General features: G+C 41.6%; 1 protein-coding gene across 2 annotated transcripts in view; it reads right to left on the bottom strand.

The window, feature by feature from the left end:
• The window catches only part of LOC149173151 (enhancer of mRNA-decapping protein 4-like), a 105,105-nt gene extending 103,669 nt beyond the window's left edge, over positions 1-1,436 (bottom strand). The window contains exon 1 of one of the 2 annotated variants that reach the window (XM_089424513.1): positions 349-1,436. In XM_089424513.1, coding sequence (XP_089280639.1) covers positions 349-1,203 — 855 coding nt within the window. In that variant the 5' untranslated portion in view covers positions 1,204-1,436. The remainder of the gene's footprint in view (positions 1-348) is intronic. The other variant, XM_089424514.1, reaches the window with a different exon arrangement.
• Between the last annotated feature and the right edge of the window lie 16,117 nt (positions 1,437-17,553).

Raw genomic sequence — 17,553 nt, 5'->3', positions numbered from 1 at the left:
TGAATAGAATGCACAAGTAGCGGAAGTGATGAAGCTTTGAGACAAAGGAAGTTTCCAGAAAGAATGCAAACAACAAGTAGTGGAAGTGATGAAGTTATGGGAATGAGAGAAGTTTACACAAATAACTCAAACAACAGATATGACCATAAACAAGCAATTACAATTAAAAGTATGACCGGGTGTGGCTTACTGGTCGAGACGGGCGTCCGACGTTAAAAAACCAAATTCAAGACATGGCGGGCATAGAGCCCTGGCAATTATTTTGTTGGCAGTGTTTGAAGGCATTACATATGTGTCATTCTTCCAGAAAAAAATTGAATTAAAGGATGAACAAATAAGCAAGCTTACCTGCGTGTGGCCGCGCAGCAACGCTCTGAGCGCGGTATTGATATTGAGAATTCTGATGGTCCCAGCACGCAATCCATAACAAATGTAGTTCCTGTTCACCGCAATTTGCCGACCGACGACAAGAACTGGCTCAGAGCTGTAATTCGTGATCGGAGAAACCTCAAGTTGCGGCTGCGCCTCGCCCTGCAATCGCAAATCGATGTCGTAAACCACGTTTTCGCCGTGCAGATGCCTCCCCCTGGCGAATTTACTGCTGGGCAACCTCATAGGAGGCGCCAGGCTCACTGGCGGAGCGGTGGGGATGGCGGGCGCGAGGGCCCCCGGGGGCGCCATGGGAACGTGGCCGTAAGGCTCTGGCGGGGAGCTCAACGCTGGTGGCGGGAGCTCCATATTTGGAGGCGGCAAATTAGGGTTGTTTTCGCTGGAGGAATGGGCGGTGAGGAGAGCCATCAAGCGCGCCCCGTCGAGCGGAGGGCTAGAGATCGGAGAGCGGAGCGGCGGTGGTGGCGGGATCGAGGGTTGAGAGGGGGCCGCAGCAGCGTAAGGGTAAGGGAAGGGGCGGCTCGCGGGCGGAGGCGCAGGGTTGGGATTAGGGTTTGGGTTGGGGTTGGGGTTTTGCAGGTATGGATGGTGGTATTGAGCCGGGAATGAAAACGAGGCGTTGATTAAAGGCGAATATGTGGAGGACGATGGTGGGTGATATTGGGGTGGAGGATAAGGAGCCGAAGGGGAGGGAGGAGGGTGAGGGTTTAGTGTTGCCATGGTGGTATTGACGTTTGCTGGGCTTCCAGGTTTGAAGAATTTCTGCATATCGAATCCACCTCCTCCTCCGCCTGGTGCGCCTGCAGAACCCATGCCTCGCCAAACAGCTTTTCTGACACAGTTTTCGGGAGTTCAATACCACCTGAGAGTCGAAAACCACCTGAGCGACTAATGCGCGAGGGGATTCGAACTCGTGTCTGGATTCGATCTCGCCATGAATGATGATGATGATCTGTACACCTGCAAAAAATTGAAAACGCACAAGCTTGTCTTGCTCATACAAATTAAAATGAAATTTTCTTTATGTATTAAAAAATGAGAACAACATTTTCCTGTCTTCCGCATCTTTATAAAACATCAAATTGTAATTTATCAAAAACAATTAAAAACATAAAAAGATAAAATGAGAAAATGAAATTTCAAAATTTTACTCTGAGATCTGCACGTTCATTGATCTTACGATGGTTAAATTTTTACAAACGATGTGCATAATTTGTGGAAATTACATGTTCGGTTCAAATTTTTACAAATTATTTGGGTAATTCATGGAAATAACATTTTCATGGTAGGAATTCATTTTTTTACAAATGATGTGGGGAATGGGTAGAAATTACATTTTCTTTTTTTTCGAAGGTGGCAAAATCTACGTCAAACCAACAATGAGGACAGTCATCTTTCGCTGCTATCCGCGAGTGCCGGTTTGACTCATCACTCTTAAATAGGAAAACCACGCCACCTGGAATAAAGGGGCAGGGTTCCACTCGTGCCAGATGTCTCTGGGTCTTGAGCCGTTAACCTGTTTCCTTACGTCCGAGGAAGACGAGCTCTTACCCAACCAAAAACAGTTTTACGACATACTCCAGGCCAAGAGTAGAAATTACATTTTCATATATTCATATTTAAATATATTATAATTTTATTTGAATTAAAATTTATGTTAAATTATTTGTTATTTGTTATAGAGTTTATGCTGTGTAAAGTGATCAGTGAGAAAGTATTTTTTAATAAAATGGTCATTTTTTCAAAATTTCATTTATTATTATTATTAGCTAATTCTAAGTTCATGAGATTTCATGAATATAAATTTAATAACTATTATTATTATCTAATTTTAATCATGGATATAAATTTGATAATTATTATTATTATCTAATTTTAAGGTCACTAAATTTCATGGATATAAATTTAACAATTATTATTATTATTATCCAATTTTAAGGTCGGCAAGTGAGATACCAAATTGGTGTATGAGACACTCTTGTTTGTGTTGGTGTATGAGACTTTCTTTTTGTGGGACAAGGGACCCACCATTGGTGTATGAGACCATCTTGTTTGTGTTGGTGTATGAGATCTTTTTGTTTGTGGGATAAGGTATATAAATTTAACAATTATTATAATTATTCAATTTTAAGGTCACGACAACCAGACACCAAATTGGTGTATGAAACTCTCTTGTTTGTATTGGTGTATGAGACCCTCTTTTTGTGTTGGTGTATGAGACCTTCTTGTTTGTGGGACAAGGGACCCACCTTCGCGCAGTGATTTGTTGGTGTATGAGACCCTCTTGTTTGTGGGACAAGGGACCCACCTGCACGAAGTGATTTGACTTCTAAATTTGAGAATGCATACATACTCTACCTTTATAGTTTTGAACCTGTGAACTTTTAAGAGGAAACACAAGCCCTTGACCATTAAAACCAATAAAAATTAGTGAAATAAAATATGATTTTCAAATAATTATAATAATTAAAAAAATTAAAATTAAAATTTTTAAATTATAAAATAATTTTATTAATTTACAAATGAATTAACCAATAAAATTTAAAAAAACATATATATAATAAATTTAATATAAAAAGGTTTAAAATATAAAATAATTAATTCTTAGTTTACCTTATTTTCAAATTAATGTCATCGACAAAATCGAAGTCATGTTTTATAAGTCTTCGTCGTCTGTGATGTATTATATTTTTTTAATAAATTATTTAAATTAACCTCGATGGAGGAGAAAACTTTTTGAATGTGTTGTTTTGAGAATTTTAATGAAAAGTTAGTCAAACAAATTATTATATTTTATTTTTTTTATGTTTGATAAATATAAAATATATATTTATATATATATAATTAAAAATGATCAAGTGGTAAGATCGTTTAGAAGCAAAGTATATGACAAATAATCTTATTTTAATTTATTATACTTAAAATAATTAAGTGGTATTTTTTTAGAAGTATATGAATCTGTTTAAAAAAAAATTATGTTTGGTTGAGAGCTTGTTTTTATTAGAGATAAGAAAATAGGTTAACAACTCAATCTCTTGAAATTTTTCAAAAGCGCGCGCGCTCTGTTATGCGCTCTGCTAGGTCTGCGTTCAGCTGCCGCCGCCATGGCTGCTCCAGGGGGTGCGGAGCCCTCTCCCACCCCTCCGCTTTCTCCAGCAGAAGCCTTCAGGAACATACTATCGCAGAGAGGAAAAAAACGAATGCAGCCTGAAGTCCCGAAGTTTGTCAAAAAACTAGAAGAAATCCCAGAAATTGCTCTGCCAGAAGACCAAACAATCAAAATCGCCCTTGCCTTGGCTGACAGAGGTTTAGTAGGGCAGTTTATGGGTCGGTGGCCAACAACAAAATCGACTGATGAATGGGTGCAACGAAACTGGAGACCCCTGCTTCCAAACAATGTGATCAGCTACGCGGTTGGAAGGGGCTTTTTCATCTTCGAATTCACTACCAAGGAAGACCGAGATCTGGTGTTCAGAAATGGCCCATACTTCATGGGAAACCAAGGTCTATTTCTGAATAAATGGACACCCGACTTTGACCCCTCAGTCGATGTCCCAAAGGAGGTCCCTGTTTGGGTTCGGCTCCCCAATCTGCCAATACACTGCTGGAGCTATCAAGCACTGCAAAAGATAGGAAATGGACTGGGCAGATTCATCGACAAAGCTGATAACAAGGGCCAATACACCTGCGCCAGAATATGCGTGGAAGTTGATCTAGAAGCTGGACTACCGGAAGCCATCAAGCTGTCAGTGGGAGATTGGCACCACTTCCAGAAGCTGGACTACGAGCAACTTCCATTTAAATGCAGAATCTGCCATGAACACGGCCATTTTCAACGAAACTGCCCCAAAGCACCATCAGGGGACAAAGAGGAAGAAGAAGGATGGAAGGAAATAAAAAAGGGAAAGGTAGTCTCAAAGCCAAACGAGAAGAAGCAGACAGGACCAAAGGGGAATCCCCAGCCCAATGACAAGACCAAACCAGTCTCAAATGAAGGCCCATCCACAGCTGAAAAGGGGGAGGCCTCAGAGAAAAATGAAGAAACTGAAGGTCAGCCGAAGAAAAGGAAAGATTCCGAAGAAGAAGCAAATGCTCAACTAGCCAAGGCAGATCAAGGGGAAAAAGCAGGCAACGACGAGCACATTAGCCTTGCCTCTGACTCAGGAGAAGAATCAGAAGAAAGAGAATCCGAATCAGACAGCTCACAAATCTCTCCTATCAAATCGACCAGGGGCCGAAAATCCAAGAAGAAACAGAGAGAGGAGAAAACCTACATGGATGTTCTCCAAGGTTCCCAGAAAACTCTCAAGGGAATGATGAATACCAGATCCGGGCGCAAGAATAACAAGGCTCCAAAAGGAGCCACTCCCCCCCACTCCAGTAAATAATGAAATACGTCTCCTGGAATTGCAGAGGATTAGGTAGCAGGCTGAAAGAAGAGGCCCTGAAAGACATTGTAAGGTTGCATATGCCTGAAATCTTTCTCATCCAGGAGACAAAGATGGAGGACACTCTTCTCCTCCAAACCAGCAAAACATTCTGGCGCAAAGGCCCTGGTAGAGCTGTCAGTGCTAGAGGTGCCTCTGGTGGGATCGCCTCCTTCTGGGACAGCTCCAAATACGACTTGATTTAGGAAGAAAGTTGCCAGCACTGGATTTTCACTCAGCTCCTTCACAAAGACTCTGGTCAACAAGTAAGTATATTTAACCTGTATGCTCCGGTCTTACCATCGGAGAAAAAAATTTGCTGGGACTCGCTCCAGTCCTTTCTTGTTTTGCACAATCCAGAAAATATCATTATTGCAGGGGATCTGAACGTAACTCTAGCTGCTGAAGAGAAAAAAGGTGGATCACCTGTAAGGGACCCTGCCAGAGAATGGGTAGAAGACATCATGATCGGCTGGGATTTGGAGGACATCAAACCTTCAGCTGGGAAATACACTTGGTCTAATAAAAGATTAGGCCCCAGCCATATAGCTGCTCGCTTGGACAGATTCCTTGTCCAAACCTCCTTCCTTACTAGCGGGCTAATGGCATCATCCAAAATTCTGCCCAACTGCACCTCCGATCATAAACCCATAAGTCTCGAGCTCTCCATGGATGGTTTTCTTGGGCCCATTCCATTTAGATTTAGTCCATTATGGATTCAGCAAGAGGGGTTCAATGAGGTGGTTGCTGAAGTCTGGAACCGGAAAATTCAGGGATCCCCTTTCTTCGTGTGGGAAGAAAAGTTGCGGGCTCTTAAGAGAAGGCTCAAGGAGTGGGCTAAAGCTTTGAAAACACCTGCTGCCAAGAGAAAAGAGTCTATAGAAAACCTTGCTGCCCTCCAATCTTCAATGGAGAATTCAGTTATTACCCAAAGTCTGCTCCAAGAAGAAGTTGAGTTGCAAAAAGCCCTTCATAAAGCTAGTAGGGACGAAGAGGAGTATTGGAGACAAAAATCTAGAAATTTATGGTTACAGGCCGGCGACAAAAATACTAGTTTTTTCCACAAGCATGCCGAAGCTCGAAAGCAATTCAAAAATGTTTCAGAAATCCGATTCCAAGATACAGTGGTTAATGATTTTGAAGGCATCAAGAGAGCAGCATTCTCCTTTTTTAAAGATCTCTATTCAGCACCTGATGACCAGCCTATAGATCCTCAAGCATATCCGTATAATCTAATCCCCTCCTGTGTGCATGACCCTGTCAATAATATGCTGACTGCCCCGATCAGCATGGACGAGCTCAAGAAAGCCTTGGATTGCATGGAACCGGATAAAGCGCCAGGGCCTGATGGGTTCACTGCTAGGTTCTTTCAGTCTTGCTGGTCAATTATCAACAAAGACCTTCTGAGAATGGTAAGGAAGTCCCAATTATGCGCAAAGATAGGAGGCAGCACCAATTCAGCCTTCCTGGCATTGCTTCCGAAAGAAAAAGGAGCTTCAGATTTCAGTAGATTTCGTCCCATTTCGTTGTGCAATACTAGCTATAAACTGATTACCAAAATAATATCCATTCGCCTCAAGAATATTTTGCCGGACATCATACCGGAGAACCAAGGAGGCTTCATCAAAGGGAGAAAGATACTGGATAATATTGTGCTGGTTCAAGAGGCAGTTCATTCAAGTGGCCAGAGAAAAGAGAAAGGAATGGTAATAAAACTCGATTTGGCTAATGCCTTTGATAGGGTGAGGCATGACTTCCTGTTTGCTGTTATGACAAAAATGGGCTTCTCAACAAACTTCACAAATTGGGTGAAAGCCTGCATTGCCTCTCCTTGGATTGCACCGTTGGTAAATGGAAGATCGACTGAATTTTTTACAGCCTCCAGGGGATTAAGACAAGGCTGTCCGCTGTCCCCGCTTCTCTATGCTATACAAGCCTCTGTGCTTAGTTTCCAGCTCGACTTCTGTCAGCAAATCCAAATTCTACCAGGCCTTAGAATGGTGCAAAATGTCAAAGAAATAAACCATGCCCAATTTGCCGACGACACACTGCTTCTAGGTGGAGCGAGCATTAATTCGGCCAGTTCTTTCAAAAAGGAACTGGACATCTATAAGGAAGCATCCGGCAGCAAGATTAACTATTCAAAAAGTACAATCTATGGCTGGAATTGCTCAGCTAAAAATCTTGCTGACATAGCTAGGCTACTTGAAATGAAAATCTGTCAAGACTGGGAATCATTCAAATATCTTGGGATCCCAATTTTCAGATCCATCCCTAAAGTTTCCCATTGGATGCCCCTTTTGGACAAGCTTAAGCTCAGAATACATGCCTGGGGAGCCTCCTGGCTGAACACTGCTGGGAAAATTATCCTTATAAAATCTGTCTTAACAAGCATGCCTCTTTTTCAGCACTCCATTCTCCTTGCCCCCAAAACCTTTCTCAGTAAAATGGATGGTATGCTGAGGAGATTCCTGTGGGAAGGGGGGAAAAACAATGAAAGAAGGCTTCATTTAGTAAATTGGGATACCATTAAGAGACCATTCATAGAAGGAGGTCTGCAAATGAGAGACTTGGCTGCCCAAAATCTCGCTCTAGGCTCAAAAATTTTGTGGAATATTGTGGCAGGGAAAATAAGCTGGAGCAAGAAAGTACTGTGGAAGAAATACTTTCAAGGTCAACGTTTGAGATGTCTGGACCTTCCTCCAAAAAACTCCAAAGGTTCCCCAATATCCAAGCTTTGTATTGCGGCTCTGGACAACTTCAGCCCCAACCTCTACTGGATCCCAGGTAATGGGAAAAAAATAAGAATTTGGAAAGATCAGATTCTTGGAGACCAGCCACTACATCATATAAAAGACCTGGCAAATATTAAACTATGGCTGCATTCCAACAATAAGGAAACACTTTGGGACATATCCAACTGGACGGAGGATGCTGACAGAAGATGGGACAGCTGGAATCTTGGAGAGGTACCACACCATTTGCAATCTGAAGCTTCTTTACTTTTAGACAAACTGCAAGGAAAATCCCCATTGTCAGCAACAGCCAAGGACAAAAGAGGGTGGGGTTCCCATACTGGTTCCTTCTCGGTTGCTGAAGGATACAAAAGTTTAATTGTTGTCCCGAATGTTCCCCCAGACCCAACGCAATGGAAATTCATATGGAGCTTTCCTTCTCTCCCAAAAATAGACTTCTTCTGCTGGACGCTCGCTCATAACAGTATTCTCACAGGAGACAACCTGAGAAAACGGGGAATGGAAGGGCCTTCCAGATGCCCATTATGTATATCAGAGGAAGAAACAGCTGATCACCTGTTGTTGCTGTGCCCCTTTGCCAAGGCAGTCTGGAAGGGGGTTCTGAGTTCAAGGGCGGACAAGATTGAGCTACCAAGAAATGTGCCAACCCTGCTTCACGAGTGGGCCAAGCTATCATCATTCTGCCTCAATAAAAAAAACCTTCTTAAGACTGCTTGGATGTGGACCCCTAAATATATCTGCTGGAAGTTATGGCTGGAAAGTGTAGAAATTTTGAATAATATGACACATATTCAACAAAGATTATCCTGATCATACAATTTAAGCGGAACATGTATAATACATAATCTCCTCTACGTTGATCATCAAATTACAGAAGCAGAAACATCCACAGGCACACATAGAAGCATCAATCAAACTCATAAACACAGTATGTATCCCGGGGAAAGCATCTCGCTAAAAACCCCACACTATTTGTATATTATATTGATTGAATCATGTAACAATACAAAGCATAATACTTCTCACAAGTATCTCCACCTGTTACACACAATACAGCTCAGATTTGATCTCCAAATCTCTCCCGCTGCTTGCCTGCCTCCACTGCTCAAACCTGCTCGAGAACTGATGAGAATAGCTTCCCAAACTCGATTTTACACTGCAAAATAGTCACCCACACTATGTTGGACGTGAGCAACAGCTATAATATCATGAAGATACGTGAGCAAACTCATTGGCATACTCAATCCTTTGATTGTGCAAATCATCATGCACAGCTATAGTCACAACTGATAGCAATCTGATCCTCTAACACCTGTCCCTGCTGAACTGAACATGCACTGACATGCAACTGAGTTAACTGATGTATTCTATAGTTGCATTATGAGTTAATAACTTGTGAATTAATTAATAACTAATTCACCCAACTCATCTTTAGTCTATTGATCAGTTAGACTAAATACAACCAGTTTAACAAAGCTAAACTGAACACAACTCCATCAACTGTACCTCCAGTCCACTAAACTCAACTCACTTGAGTTCTAACTGAAGTCATGCATGCAACAACTCAACTGACTCATAAGAAAAATGAATTTCCTTCTGACAGCTGCATGTGCCACTTCCGTAGCTCAAACTGAAGTGCTCCAAGAGAATAAGATTAAGTTTATAGTCCAAATATTATTGTGAGATAATAATATTTGACTTTTCTATTTTTGACTTTGATCACTCACACTGTGATCACTCACACTGTAATCACTCACACTGTGATCACTCACACTTTCATCAAAAATAGAAGTCCATCTATTTTTCCCAACTTGATCAATCATCCATAGACATGATCCATATGTCTAAAAATAGACATAGTCTAAAAATAGACTTGCGCCAAAAATAGCCTGCGGGCCCACTTAGTGAAGGCGACTCTTTTCACTAAGCTCCATCATCTTGTTGCAATCTCAACAAGCATTTCTTGTTGCACACTTTTCAACACTCCCTCTCAACAAGAAAGGCTTCCTCTCAAACCCGATCCTGTAACTCTGGAATGTTCTCCATGCAACACATCTGGCCGGTCCACTTGCTCTGTCATCAAAGTCTCTGATTGCTATTGCCTCTGTCAACTGAAACTCTGCATCTCTGTGCTCTTCAGTATCTGACTGCTCTAGCCTCTGTCACTTTGATCTTTGACTGCATCTGTGCTGCTGCTGGTTCTATCTCCCAGCATTGCATCCGCACTGCACCTCCCAATTGACCTCCCTGTTGGGATAGAAACATCCTCTGATGCTGAAGCTCTACCTGCTGCTGACAAGTGCTCCCTCTCTGACATCTGCACTACTGCAACATCTCCATGCATCTCGCACCATTGCACACCTCTCTGTGCCACCTAACACTGTGCAAAACACTTGTGCCTCTCGCATTGCTACAGCCTGCTAGCTATGCGCTGTCCTGGGATTCCCTGCACTGTCGCTCTCTCTGCCGCTCCATCCGCATCTGTCTCTACCCAATCAGTCAGTTCCTGCTACTACGCATCGGGGCTCCCGTAGCAAGGTCTCATCCAAGAGGTTGGGTACCTCAAGGATCTTGCCCCTCCTCCTTGGGACAATCAATCCACATCACCCCCCCTCCTACCTGGAGGTATGGCTGCATGCGATCCCTCAGCCCACCTGGCTTGAAGTTTCCCCCTACTGGAGGTCTCTGGATGAGTAGATGTCTCTACTCGATCTCCTTTCAGCTTCCCCTGTTGTGGCTCCTCCACAACCTCCTGAAGCTGCTGCACCAATCGTGGCTCCTCCACAATCATCTGAGACTTCTTCTGGCTCTGCATGTTGAGAGGTAATATACGCTCCCTCTCAACCACCAAGTCTCCATCAGTTGCCTTGCTGCTCAAGGCTTTGCATGCATCTTGAACCTCAAGAGCATACAGGTTCCTGACCCATGAACCAATCTCATGACAACGAAAGCATCGCACCTTCGACTTGTCAACTTTCTTCCCATCACTGGAAGAACAAGATTCGAAAAGAGAAACCTTCTCCTTCCCCTTCTTCGCCTTACTCGCTAAGGCACAGTTCTCCTCATCATGCATAGATGAAGAACTGTCTCTGGTGCTCCGTCTAATCTCCTCCTGCACCAAATCCGACCATGGTCGTTCCCAATTTGGCAGTTTCTCCCTTCCATTCACCGAGTCCTGGTAGCTATGCCAACTCTTAGGAAGGTCAAGGAGTCCTAGACTCACCATCCTCATCATCAACAGTAACCCCCACACTTCTCAGCTCATCTCGACACTGAGTGAACCTCGTGAGATACTGGGGCATACTATCTCCATTCTCGAACTGAATGTTTATGAGTTTTATCTCTTGCTTTGGAATTAAATTCGAATTCCACCAGCACAAAACTCAACTGCTTCCGATCTAGAATTCGTGAGAACACAATATTTCTCGTACAGAGATTGACTGTATGGGCTTTCACCGGATATTTCACCTTCCAAAGGAAGGATGAATCCAGAGGCTACCTGGCCCGATTACAGGCTCTGCCTAGAGAAATAGAATGTAAACACTTCCTGAATAGTAGATCTGATGATCAATCCTCGCTTGATATCCTGTAAAAATCTCTTCTACAAATCAAGCTGCTCCGATACCATGTAGAAACTTTTTCTACAATTATCTAGCTCTGATACCATGTAGAAATTTTGAATAATATGACACATATTCAACAGAGATTATCCTGATCATACAATTTAAGCGGAACATGTATAATACATAATCTCCTCTACGTTGATCATCAAATTACAGAAGCAGAAACATCCACAGGCACACATAGAAGCATCAATCAAACTCATAAACACAGTATGTATCCCGGGGAAAGCATCTCGCTAAAAACCCCACACTATTTGTATATTATATTGATTGAATCATGTAACAATACAAAGCATAATACTTCTCACAAGTATCTCCACCTGTTACACACAATACAGCTCAGATTTGATCTCCAAATCTCTCCCGCTGCTTGCCTGCCTCCACTGCTCAAACCTGCTCGAGAACTGATGAGAATAGCTTCCCAAACTCGATTTTACACTGCAAAATAGTCACCCACACTATGTTGGACGTGAGCAACAGCTATAATATCATGAAGATACGTGAGCAAACTCATTGGCATACTCAATCCTTTGATTGTGCAAATCATCATGCACAGCTATAGTCACAACTGATAGCAATCTGATCCTCTAACACCTGTCCCTGCTGAACTGAACATGCACTGACATGCAACTGAGTTAACTGATGTATTCTATAGTTGCATTATGAGTTAATAACTTGTGAATTAATTAATAACTAATTCACCCAACTCATCTTTAGTCTATTGATCAGTTAGACTAAATACAACCAGTTTAACAAAGCTAAACTGAACACAACTCCATCAACTGTACCTCCAGTCCACTAAACTCAACTCACTTGAGTTCTAACTGAAGTCATGCATGCAACAACTCAACTGACTCATAAGAAAAATGAATTTCCTTCTGACAGCTGCATGTGCCACTTCCGTAGCTCAAACTGAAGTGCTCCAAGAGAATAAGATTAAGTTTATAGTCCAAATATTATTGTGAGATAATAATATTTGACTTTTCTATTTTTGACTTTGATCACTCACACTGTGATCACTCACACTGTAATCACTCACACTGTGATCACTCACACTTTCATCAAAAATAGAAGTCCATCTATTTTTCCCAACTTGATCAATCATCCATAGACAAGATCCATATGTCTAAAAATAGACATAGTCTAAAAATAGACTTGCGCCAAAAATAGCCTGCGGGCCCACTTAGTGAAGGCGACTCTTTTCACTAAGCTCCATCATCTTGTTGCAATCTCAACAAGCATTTCTTGTTGCACACTTTTCAACAGAAAGGAATAACAGAATTTTCAGAGGAGAAATCTGCACTTCAAACAACGTTATATCCAAAATTAAAGCTATCTTGGGAGAGACATTGGAAGCTAAGCCAGCCTTAAGGAATGAAGCAAAGCTGGACAATGAGGAGGAGCTGTGGCTGAAAGATATTGTTCCGAATAATCAATCCATCCCTTCTACTCCAGCCTCTTGCCATGCTATGTGGGAAATTCGCCTGGAAGAACAGGAATTTCTAAAGTGGAGATCGGCACTAGATGACCATTGTCTATTCTTCGACGGGGCCTCTAAAGGCAATCCAGGAGCTGCGGGTGGAGGTGGAGTTCTGCTGAATCCCGATGGTTCTACTTTACTCAGGTATCATTGGGGTCTGGGAATCGAATCAAACAATAGAGCTGAGGCTCTAGCTTTGTGGCAGGGGCTGACTCTGGCTCTTAAACGGAATATTCAATCACTGACGGTCTTCGGAGACTCTAGGCTCATCATTCAAGCAATGAACTCTTCCTCGAATCCGTTGCAGATCCACTTAGGCCGAATTCTCAAGAAAATTAGACCCATGCTGGCTAAGTTTCGAAAAATCTCCTTTTTCCATATAATGAGGCAGCTAAATTCTCAAGCTGATTCGGAAGCCAATCTTGGCTCAGCTAGAAGCCAAAGAACCCTCTCAGTCAACTTTGAGGAATCCCTCTGCATCATCCCTTAATAGGCTTAACCAGGAAATCTGTTATTTAAGATGTATTGGGGATCAGCTACTGAACCAGCTATCTCGGATACCCTTCAGGCTTTAGCTGTTCTTCCAGGAATCAGTTACACCAAGCTCCAAGGGCAGGCAACCAAGAAAAGTTAGATGCATTGGATTCTCTGTTTCTGGCTGGCCCTATACACTCTGTTCCAAACAGGATCTGACTTGAGCATTGTGGGTTTGATTGGATGATTGCACTGTACAGGTGTGCTCCAGGTAGAAATAAAAGAGTTTTCACTGGTTCCCCAATCACATTTCTGAAGAAAACCAAGAAGGGCAGCAATAAGTCTGGACCTTTTTCCGTCTTTTAACTCTTAAGCTTGTTGAGACTGGTAGCAGCATAACCCTTTCTAGGCTTTTCGATTAACTGCAGAAAGATGATCTTGTGTCAGGCTACTCCTTTTCCATCGGTTCCATCGACTCGCCTCCTACAAAGGGAAATATGAAATTAGCATTAGCGCAAAACAGGGTATCAATTTACAGACTTACAGTCCATCAGCCGCGCAGACAAGCAAGTCAGTTGCTTGTAGTAATTCTCTCTGTCATTTAAAAAATGAATGCTCCAACTTAGTGATCAATGCCCATACAACGTTCAATATCTCTCTGCATTTACATCCACTGCAGGAACTTTAGTGGAGGATAGGTTGAGATTGAAGATCAGAGATGGAAGACGCCATTTCAAAGCTCAGATCCGGAATGTCCCTCTGGCAACAGAGATAGAGGACGGCATTTCATTTTCCAGGTTGAAGCAAGTCAAACTCAGAACTCTTCCAGAGGCAACAGGTAACAACCAAGGATTGTATGGACAAAAGATCTGTTAATGAAGTTCAGATCCTTTAGGCAGAGACTCTGCGAACCTTCTCCACAAAAGGCGACTCTGTGACAAAGAATGCCCATGGACTCACTGTGTAACAAGAACTCAGAGAGAAAAGAAAAATGAGGAATTTATTCCATTGTAAAAAGCATGCGGTAGCTGTTTTGCCGCCCTTCAAAAAACTAACCGTTAAAGTAAAAAAATAAACAACTCAATCTCTTGAAGTATATGAGAAGAGTGAAAAAATGCTCTTTACGGACTACTAACGAGTATTCATAGGTGGCATGTTTTTCCTTGAATAACAATGAAGAGTCAACCTGCATTAGTGGATAGCAACTAGTGATTATTATTCCCGCTATTGGTTTGACAACTGAGTTATGATAGGTTTCTCCATTGTTAAAAAAATTACATGTCAAGTCAACTTTGTTAGAGAATCAAACCAAGTTTCCAATCTAAGCGGGATCTTTAGATCAGTTGGCAAACACCTTTCGATGTGGGACATCCACCTTACAACCTAGCAAAAGGAGGACATGAGATGGGCTTTGATCTACTTATGTATGTACAGGTCACGAAACCATTTCATATGGTCTCGCTCGGTGCAACCACATATTTAACCACTACCTCAAGGTGCCTCATGACTCCGAGTAAAGCCCTTGTGAGAATTGAACCTTACCAAACAAATAAAAAACAAAAACAAAAACTTTCCACCTTTTAATTTAACTTAGTTATAAAAAGAGATGAAGGAGATGCAAGATAAAGAAAGTTGGAAGACCGTAGAGAAAAAAAAGAAAGCTACAGCACCAATCTCGCCAAGAAAGACGAAGAGCCAGACAATTAGAAACTAAGAAAGAAAATTATAGGTATGATAGACCAATTTGGTCTTAGTAGACGTTAACCATCATCATCATCATAAAATCGTTTTGAGTTAATCTAATAATCTTTTTAAGATTTAATAGATAGAAAAACACAAACAATTACAAGATACAAGAACGCACTTTACTATATGACCACACTTCACTATATTTTTTTCAACAGGTGGGAAAACTTATCATAATTCAGTTATCAAACCAACAATGAGGACAACCATCTCTAGTTGTTATCCACGAATGCACGCTAACTCGTCACTATTATTCAAGGAAAACCATGCTACCTAGAATAACCTATTGGTGGCCCGTAAAGGAGCAGGTTTTTACTCATGCCAAATGCCTATGGGTCTTGGGTTGTTGGCTTATTTCTTTAATCCGACGAAAACAAACTCTTAACAAAAACACAATTTTAAAACATATTGTTTTAGTATATATGAAAAAATAAAAATTAAATTTATATTATAAATATTAGGATTAATGTAATACCATTTTTCCTTATTTACAATGTAACACAAATTTCCACCCGGATGTGGGTGACATTCAGTGAATTTATGGAAAATATGAAGAACGGCGGCGAGAGGATGGGCCACTTGGCCGATGGCGCCTCTCCCCATACCACTATGAACCGATCTCTTGACAGACCGCAGGCAGCATTTAATGCAGGCTCGAATCAAGAAAGAGCTATTAACTGCTCAGACATGGATTCCCCTCGGCTCATTGTCTCTCCTTCTCCCCTGCTCCACTGTAACTGCCCGCTCCAAGCTTCTGAACCCAGCTCCCGCATAGTTACTAGGCGTCGATGTTGGTTAACTTGCTGCGTCGATTTTGGAAATGGGCATCACCATTCCCATTCCAGTTTTTTCCATTTAACCATCGCTCAGCCTGACTCTGCTCCCCTTCTCAATCCCTCTGTCATCGCTCCCTCTGAACACTCAGCCAGAAATTCCGACATGGTGCGACATCGCATGAGAAGTCGAAGAGGAGGAACTCGGGGAGGTAGTTCCCGCCCTCAGACTGAGCCGAATCCTGAGCCTGTTGCCTCCTCTCCTTCCCCTGAACTGTATCACCCCCAGAGATATGGTTTAGGAAGATATCCCAATACTCGTAGCGGACGGGGTCATGCTCTGTCTCCTGGTGCAAGTCACAGAGATTTTGCGGTTCACTCGGCTAGTTTTCCTTTGCCCCCTCATCCCGCTCCCCACTCAACCCAATTTAGATTTCGTAGCACCCTGAACAGGCCAGTAATTACTGCTACAATCACCATCCTTTTCACCGAAGACAATGAGCAGCCAGCTACCCAGGAGGAAAATTCTGACTTGCGGCAAGAGGAGGCTCCCAAACGCAGAAATGGCCGAGACACAGGAAAGAATTTGTTGGACGAAGGTAATTTTGCTCTGCATGGCAAGAACATTGGTGGTGGTCAGCATGCTGAGGGTGGTAGCTCTAGTGCCACGCGCTCCCCAGGTGGAACCAGAAATGAAGGGTTAGCTCTGATGGTGGCGGCTGGCAGCCTTGGCGACGTCCATCCAGCAGATGGGCCACACGGTGGAGGAGGTGGGCCACACGGCAGAGCGTCGACGGAGGAGGAGGATGACTGGGTGTGTCCAATTGTTGAGGAACCCATCCCAGACGAATTCAAATGATATGACGTGGCTGCCAGGTGTCTTTTGTCTGGTCTTTTTTGTTATGTTAGTTCTACTGGAAACTGACTGGATCTTTTTGTCATGGTAAAACTTCACTGGTTTTTGTTGTTTCCGGGCTTAAGGACTGATATCTCATCTGGTTTTTTTGTCTCTGCGGACTGGTTTCCCCAATAGTTGGGCAGTCTAGATATACTCTGAAACACTATGTTATACTCCGCTAAGGCTTGGTCCTCTCTGTACATATTCGTTTTATATTAATAGATTAACCTAACTTAGAAAAAAAAATATAACACAAATTTCCAAATTAACTTTATAGTATCTTCTCTTACTCCAATACTTTTATTATCGATAAAATTAATATCATCCATTTTAAATTTCCATATTAACCTTGTAATATCTTCTCTTACTCCAATACTTTTATTATCCCTAAAATTAATATCATACATTTTAAAGATATTTTAGAAGTCAAAGATATAATATATTATAATTGTTTCCCCTGTTTTTAAAATCGGATTAGTTGAAATAAGATCCAAACACTTACGACGTTATTTCAAATATTGTCAAATTAGAATCGCAATAAATTATAAATTAAACTTTTAACATAAAATCACATCATGGCCAAGAAATTACTATTATTAAAATTGATATTTTTAATAATTATGTGTTGTTTTTAATAATTAACATAGTAAATGTATTGTTAAAGGATAATAATTCGAGTGGTAGTTAGTGGATTAATTCTTTTTTCATTTGGTTAGAGACATGTTATTCTGTGTGGCGAAAAATTGAACAAGTTGAAAATTATGTTAAGTAATTCTTATAAAACTAAAAAAGTGGAAAAATTGAGTATCTTGATATTGAGGTGAATAGTACCGGCACTATAAAGTTTTAACATAAATAATGATATCGATTTTGTACTAAATTTATTAAGTTGTTGTCTAGTGATACGTGTTTACCATACTTAAGAAATTTGGTATGAAAAATCCATTGATTTTAAATTAATTTGGAGAAATTGTTAATGGTAATTT

Source organism: Pinus tabuliformis, chromosome 4_2 (assembly GCF_031772625.1).
Source record: "Pinus tabuliformis cultivar Carrire ecotype Pingquan chromosome 4_2, CPIR1, whole genome shotgun sequence".
Classification (NCBI taxonomy): Eukaryota; Viridiplantae; Streptophyta; class Pinopsida; order Pinales; family Pinaceae; genus Pinus; species Pinus tabuliformis.
The sequence above is the reverse complement of the archived record's forward strand: the minus strand, read 5'-3'. Positions and strand labels throughout refer to the sequence as shown.